This window comes from Boleophthalmus pectinirostris, unplaced genomic scaffold (genome assembly GCF_026225935.1).
Source record: "Boleophthalmus pectinirostris isolate CB_2022bp ecotype Guang Dong unplaced genomic scaffold, ASM2622593v1 HiC_scaffold_19, whole genome shotgun sequence".
Taxonomy (NCBI): Eukaryota; Metazoa; Chordata; class Actinopteri; order Gobiiformes; family Gobiidae; genus Boleophthalmus; species Boleophthalmus pectinirostris.
The window spans coordinates 45709676-45717175 of record NW_026571140.1 but is presented as its reverse complement, the minus strand read 5'-3'; the positions used below and the strand labels follow the sequence as shown (position 1 = coordinate 45717175).

General features: G+C 43.8%; 1 protein-coding gene across 4 annotated transcripts in view; it reads left to right on the top strand.

Annotated features, from left to right (window-relative positions):
• Positions 1 to 7500, top strand: part of LOC110170845 (troponin T, fast skeletal muscle isoforms-like) — a 16663-nt gene that overhangs the window by 8299 nt on the left and 864 nt on the right. The window contains exons 3-13 of one of the 4 annotated variants that reach the window (XM_055154989.1): positions 70 to 83; positions 1523 to 1672; positions 2266 to 2283; positions 2920 to 2934; positions 3755 to 3773; positions 3846 to 3891; positions 5337 to 5453; positions 6435 to 6512; positions 6764 to 6877; positions 6960 to 7072; positions 7200 to 7331. In XM_055154989.1, coding sequence (XP_055010964.1) covers positions 70 to 83; positions 1523 to 1672; positions 2266 to 2283; positions 2920 to 2934; positions 3755 to 3773; positions 3846 to 3891; positions 5337 to 5453; positions 6435 to 6512; positions 6764 to 6877; positions 6960 to 7072; positions 7200 to 7331 — 816 coding nt within the window. Of the gene's footprint in view, positions 1 to 69; positions 84 to 1522; positions 1673 to 2265; positions 2284 to 2916; positions 2935 to 3754; positions 3774 to 3845; positions 3892 to 5336; positions 5454 to 6434; positions 6513 to 6763; positions 6878 to 6959; positions 7073 to 7199; positions 7332 to 7500 lie in introns of all 4 variants that reach the window. The other 3 variants (XM_055154988.1, XM_055154990.1, XM_055154991.1) reach the window with 3 other exon arrangements.

Genomic DNA, 7500 nt, shown 5'->3' with positions numbered 1-7500 from the left:
GTGTTACGTGTCGCTGACGCTCTGGTGTGATTTCCAGGTAAAACTGATTCTGTGACATTTCTGTTTCAGGGAACAGATCGACGGTGAGTGCTCCTCCTCCTCCTCCTCCTCATGTCTCTCCTCTCTCTCCTCCTCCTTTCCCGCTTTCTTTCTCTTCTCTCTCCTCTGTCCTCCTCTGTCCTCCTTTGTCCTCTGAATGTTGTGTGGACTAGAGTCACATGACCCAGAATGCCCACAGTTCTCTTTTTGTCATGTGACCTGCAGCCTTGTGATGTCATGAGTGTGGGACAAACAGAGCGCGCTCAGAGCTCAGTTTGTTCGTACTTCGGTGTTCTCCTCAAAGCCCCGCCCACTCCCCCATCAGCCCCGCCCTGAGAACCCACAGAGCCAATAGGAGCGACTGTGGGCGGGGCTGAGGACGGAGAGACGGATGAGCGCTGAGGATGTGATGTCGTGTTAGATCATGGTTCACCAGCAGGGGGCGTGTCCACAGGAGGGGGCGTGTCCACAGGAGGGGGCGTGTCCACATATATGTCCTATGGCCTAGATAGATCATGGCTTCTGTTGCTGTGGCGTCTTGTGAATGAAACAAGCGCAAAAGTCTGACATAAAATAAAGTGAAACAGGGAGGACTGAAGAGTGTGTGTGGTGGTGTTTGTGTCCTCATAAGGCAGGACTCTCCCTGTCACTGTCTCTGAATGATGAACGTGGAGTTTCACCTCAAACACATCTCTTTGTTTGTGTTTGTGTGAACGTTCCACATGGAAATAACCAAAGAGAATCATGTTGTTTACTTCACACCTTTTACTGTAAAACAATCATTTTATTACCTAAAAGAACAACATAGGCATTAAATGAAGTGCAAATACAAAGCCCAAGTATTAAAGCGAGCATTAAAATAATGAGTCCGACTGAGAATTCTACACATAATTCTTGCATTATTTATATCTCATTGAGCCTGAGCTTTTCTAGCGTCAGTGAAACAAACAAATGATCAAACCTAATCATTTACAGTGATGTAAAACTCGTTCTGAAAGTAAGACGGGACCTACCCCTACCCTACAGCTGAAGGCCCCCATCAGTCTGGACTGGAGGTGCTGTCTGAAGGTCAGGAGTCAGGAGAAGGCTACTGATGAACTCACAGACAATCAGGAATAGCAGTGGAAGTGGTGGAAAACTTAATGTGTTAGACTCACAGACGACCAGAGGGGACAGTAAATCTGAAGATGTCCAGGTGGAGCTGTAGTGGTCCAGGCCAGGAGGTGCAGCAGATGTAGTAGGTGAAGGTCTGGGCCGGGTAGGGAGAGGTCCATCTAAGTCAGAGATTCTCATTTCAGATTAACACAAATCAGAACCAAAGAACCACAAACACACAACGTCAGAAGCGGCGCCCCCTGCTGGTCTCACTGTCCCATGTCTCTGTGCATCTCTCTCTCTGTCTCTGTGTGTGTCTGCACCTTCTCTGCTGTCCATGTCTCTTCCTGCGTGTGGCGCTCCTCTCCTCCTGCGGGTGACGCTGTAGCTCAGGACGAGGTGGTGGAGGTGGAGGTGGCTCCAGAGGCCGAGCCAGAACCAGAAGAAGAACCAGAACCAGAACCAGAGGAAGAAGAAGAAGCAGAGTGTGAGCCAGAACCTGAGCCAGAACCTGAGCCAGAACCTGAGCCAGTAGAAGGTAAGTCCTCTGTCCTCTGTCCATCTGTCTCTCTGTGTCCATCTGTCTATGTAGACACTGTAGACCCAGTCCAGACTGGGCCATGGTTCTGTGGAGGAGAACTGAACCAGGACCAGGTCTAAGGTCTGGTTCAGTTTCTCTGTGTGATCCATTCTGCTCAGAACCTGAACCATTGTCCAAGACTGGATCCTCTGCTCCAGCGGCCAGAGACCAGGTCTGAACCAGGTCCTGCTGCTGGCGCAGACAGTCTCTCTGTGACCAATATCAGAGAGCTCAGGTCCTGGAGATCCTGGTCCCGCCTTGGGCGTGAGCGTGTGTGTGTGTGTGTGTGTATGTGGTCGCTTCCTGTGTCTCAGGTAAGACTCAACCCTTTGTTCTCCTCTGTCACTGTCTGTGACGTTCCTTCACAGGGTGACCTGCTCCAGATCTGGTCTTATGATGTTTTTGCTGATGTAATGCTTTAGTTCTGGTTTTAGTCATGGCTTAGACCTGGTTTAGACCTGGTTTAGACCTGGTTTAGACCTGGTTTAATTTTTGTAGCTGCTCAGTTGAACTCATGTTGTTTCTGCTTTGCTTCGGTGCTTCTGCTGCAGACGCCTATGAGGAGGAAGGTAGGTTCACGTGCCGCCATTTTGTGTCCCCAACTTCACTACAACTACTGCTACTACTACTTTTACTACTACTACTACTATCATTTCAAATACTACTACATCTTCCATAACTATAAATACTATACTACCTAAACAACAACTACAAATACTACTGTTTCTGCAGATACTGTGTACTGACTGTGGTCGCACTGCTCCCCTTTCCCGTTTGTCCAATCAGGAGTCCCCGTTTGAATTGTCTGATTCAGTGTCATGTCTGTGTCCAGGTTCAGTGCGAGCTCCTGGTCTCTGCTCACCTGCATCTGTCTCTTTGGCCTTTCCTTCCCAACTTTTGTTCCACAAACTGTTCACACATTCAGCACAAAGACTGTCCTCCAAGTCAGACTTACAAAACCACGAAAACCTGTCAGATGCACGTTAACCATTTAAAAGCCTGAATACGGCCGACCCCAGGAGCTTGGACTGGAACTAAACCTGAGGCCCTGGAAGTCACTGGGGTGTCGGGACAGTTTTGCTTTGATTGTTTTGCTTTTTGTTACGTTTTTGTGTGTTTAAATGTTTGCTTTTGTGCGTTTTGTGCATTTGTATGTTTGTAGCGTGTCTAAGTGTGCTCTGCTTTCTTCCGCATGGCTCCAGCAGACGAAGATCAGGATGGTACTCTCTCCACGTGCAAGTGTTCCTCCAGCTCAGGATCTGGACCCGACCAGGACCTGGACCAAAAGCAGATCCTAAACCAGACCCAAAACCAGATCCAAAAGCAGAACCCAAAACTAGACCTTAACCAGGACCCCAAACCAGACATAAGCCAGATCCCTAAACCAGGACTCAAACCCAGGTCCTAAACCCAGGTCTGACTGTCTCTGAGACTAAAGGACTCACTCACAAAATGGCTGCCAGCTGCATTTGATCCAAAGTGGACATTTTGAATCCTGAATCTGCTTTGGGACATTTACGGACGTCTTTGACTTTAGTTTGTCTCCAGACCTGTGCAGTGAGGGCCACCCCAACCCTAAGCCCAGGGTCTGGTTCTGGTCCAAGTCCAGTTCAGGTCCAGATCGCTGCAGGTTTTGCTCCTGTTTGTATTTATTTAATCTAATCTTTATTCACATGTTCATCTGTGTGAGACTCAATGTTTCAGGTTGGACTGCTGTGACCCATCTACACTAACTCACATTACTACACTACATTTCCCCTTACAAGTCCTACTCAAGTCCAAGTCCTACTCAAGTCCAAGTCCTACTCAAATCCTACTCAAATCCTACTCAAATCCTACTCAAATCCTACTCAAATCCTACCCAAGTCCTCATGTTGTCCCACTTTAGTTCAGGTTTAGTCCAGGTTCAGTCTCAGTTTGAGTCCAGTGCCACATTAATCCTGGTGCCGTGTATTTTGTCAAACCAACTAAACTTGACCCAAAGTCTTTCCAGAATTCTAACTTCTAACTTTTCTGTTTTCATGGCCTGTTGTGGTTCAGAAGAAAAGCCCAAATTTAAGTGAGTATTTAAAAGTTTTATTTGATGATCCTAAAGTGAAAATTCAGACTCAAATGTCATCTCTGGTTTCAGACCCTCAGCTCCTAAGATCCCCGATGGAGAGAAGGTGGACTTTGACGTAAGTTTGAACTTACAGAAACGATGCAGCAGATGTTTCACGGTCAAATCCAAAGACTGTATAAAGAAGTGGATTAACGGAGCTCATCGAGGCTAGCAGTTATAAGGTTGAATCTGCTCTCACCCTAAAGAACAGAAAACAAACTCACAGTTGAACAAATAAAAGTAAAAAACATTTATGCAGAAGATAAAACATTTCATGTGACTCTGTCCTTCCAGACCAAAGATGGTTCATATAAATGGACACGAAGTGAGAATGTCACATGTTTGTGTGTGTGTGTATGTGTGATCTGTGTATGTGTGGTGTGTGTGTGTGTGATGTGTGTAATGTGTGTATGTGTGTATATGTGTAATGTGTGTATGTGTGTGTGTGTGTATGTGTGTGTGTGATGTGTGTAATGTGTGTAATGTGTGTGTATGTGTGATTTGTGTATGTGTGATGTGTGTAATGTGTGTGTGTGGTGTGTGTGTATGTGTGTGTTTGTGCAATGTGTGTGTATGTGTGATCTGTGTATGTGTAATGTGTGTATGTGTGTGATGTGTGTGTGTGTAATGTGTATGTGTGTGTGATGGGTGTGTATGTGTGATCTGTGTATGTGTGATGTGTGTGTATGTGTGATCTGTGTATGTGTGATGTGTGTGTATGTGTGATCTGTGTATGTGTAATGTGTGTGTGTGTGTGTGTAATGTGTATGTGTGTGTGATGTGTGTGTATGTGTGATCTGTGTATGTGTAATGTGTGTGTGTGTGTGATGTGTGTATGTGTGTGTGTGTAATGTGTGTGTGTGATCTGTGTATGTGTAATGTGTGTGTGTGTGTCTGTAATGTGTATGTGTGTGTGATGTGTGTATGTGTGTGATGTGTGTTTATGTGGTGTGTGTATGTGTGTGTATGTGTGTATGTGTGTGTGTGTATGTGTGTGTGTGTGTGTGTGTGTGTGTGTGTATGTGTGTGTGTGTGTGTGTGTGTATGTGTGTATGTGTGTGTGTGTGTGGTGTGTGTGTATATGTGTGTGTGTATTTGTGAATGTGTGGTGTGTGTGTGATGTGTGTTTGTGTGGTGTGTGTATGTGTGTGTGTGTGTGTATGTGTGTGTATGTGTGTATGTGTGTGTGTATGTATGTGTGTATGTGTGTGTGTGTATGTGTGTATGTGTGGTGTGTGTGTATATGTGTGTGTGTATTTGTGAATGTGTGGTGTGTGTGTGATGTGTGTTTGTGTGGTGTGTGTATGTGTGTGTATGTGTGTGTGTGTATGTGTGTGTGTGTGGTGTGTGTGTGATGTGTGTTTGTGTGGTGTGTGTATGTGTGTGTATGTGTGTATGTGTGTGTATGTGTGTATGTGTGTGTGTATGTATGTGTGTGTGTGTGTGTGTATGTGTGTATGTGTGGTGTGTGTGTATGTGTGTATGTGTGTGTGATGTTGTGTTGTTGTGGTACATTTGTAGGACATCCAGAAGAAGCGTCAGAACAAAGACTTGGTGGAGCTGCAGAGTTTGATCGACGCACATTTTGAATGTCGCAAGAAAGAAGAAGAAGAACTGATTGCTCTGAAAGAAAGAATTGTGAGAGTCCTTTTACTATGGATACTTTTACTACATGTACTACTTTTACTACATTTACTACTTTTATATTTTTACTACTTTTACTACTTTTACTACATTTTTACTTGTACTACTTTTACTACTTTTACTACATTTACTACTTTTACTACATTTACTTTTACTACTTTATACTTTTACTACTTTTACTACTTTTACTACATTTATACTTTTACTACTTTTACTACTTTTATACTTTTACTACTTTTATACTACTTTATACTTTTACTACTTTTACTACTTTTACTACTTTTACTACTTTTACTACATTTACTACTTTTATTACTTTTACTACATTTACTACTTTTACTACATTTACTACATTTACTACATTTACTACTTTTACTACATTTACTACTTTTACTACTTTTACTACATTTACTACTTTTACTACATTTACTACTTTTACTACATTTACTACATTTACTACTTTTACTACTTTTGCTACTTTTATACTTTTACTACATTTACTACATTTACTACTTTTATACTTTTACTACTTTTACTACTTTTTACTTTTACTACTTTTATACTTTTACTACATTTACTACATTTACTACTTTTATACTTTTACTACTTTTACTACTGCAGCTGTTTAATGTGTAAACAGTGAGAAAAAAAACTGTATCATGTTTCACTTCACAGTGTTGTTTTCCAGGGGATCCTGCCTTAATAATCTAATCACGTAGAGTGTGACAGGTGAAATCTTACCTGTGCAGGTGCAGTGTGACAGGTGAAATTTTACCTGTGTCAGATTGAGTGTGACAGGTGAAAACTTCTCGGCAGGAGGGGAGCGACCTATTTGAGGAGTGGGGTACTGCAGGACTCGGCCTGGAGATCTTAAATGGCCTCAACTGCTAAAAAAAAAAAAAAAAATCACTGCTGCTACTCACGATACTTGAGTGGTTCTCAGTATTTTCTGATTCTTTGTCTTTCGTGTTTCAGGAGAAGCGTCGTGCTGAACGAGCCGAGCAGCAGAGGATCAGAGCTGAGAAGGACAAAGAGCGTCAGGCCCGAAGAGAGGTGAGACCAGGACTATAACCAGATCTGAGGTCCAGGAGAGAGGTGAGGCCAGGATTATAACCAGATCTAAGTCCAAGGTCAACTCCAGACGAGGACTCTGGGACAGAGGTGAGACTCCATTAAGCCAAGGCCACTAAGATCTGGAAAAGACCAGCTCAAGATCTGGAGATGGTTCCCACTGCTCCTTGTGTCCTTGCTTCTGATTGGCTGCTGTGTTCTGTCCTTGTCTCTGATTGGGTGTTGTTTTTCAGGCTGAGCGAATGAGGAAAGAGGAGATGGACCTCCAGAAACGCCACGACGACGAAGCCAAAAAGAAGATTGCCCTCACCAACATGGGCTCTGGCTACAGCAGCCACCTGCAGAGGGTAAGAACGACATCAGGACTAAACCAGGACTGAGCCAGAACTAAACCAGGACTAAACCAGGACTAAATGGGGTCTGTTTCAGGTGGAGGGGAAGCGAGGAAAGAAGAAGCCGACAGAGAGAGAGAAAAAGAAGAAAGTTTTGTCGGAGAGATGTAAACCTCTGAACATCCAGGACTTCAGTGAGGACAATCTCAGGTACTTCTACATACCGAATAAACTATTAATACTACTAATACTACATATGCACATACTGTATATACATACACACACACACCGGAGTTCATACTCTAACCCTGTTATAAAATGCTCTGTGACGTTTCAGGGACAAGGCAAAGGAGCTGTGGGAGTGGTTACACAGCCTGGAGGCCATAAAGTACGACTACCACGAGCGCCTCAAGAGACAGAAGTACGAAGTCATCTCCCTGAGAAACCGCATCGACGAGCTGCAGAAACAGTACGACAAAACACACACACACAACACACATATAACCCACACACACAGCTGGAGATGAGTTTGTTTCATTTATACATATTTGAGTATCTCTTTACATCTCCAAAGCTCCAAACGCTCCGTTCCACCTTGTGATGTCATGAAGTGGTAGTTTCCAAGTGAACAGCTCCTT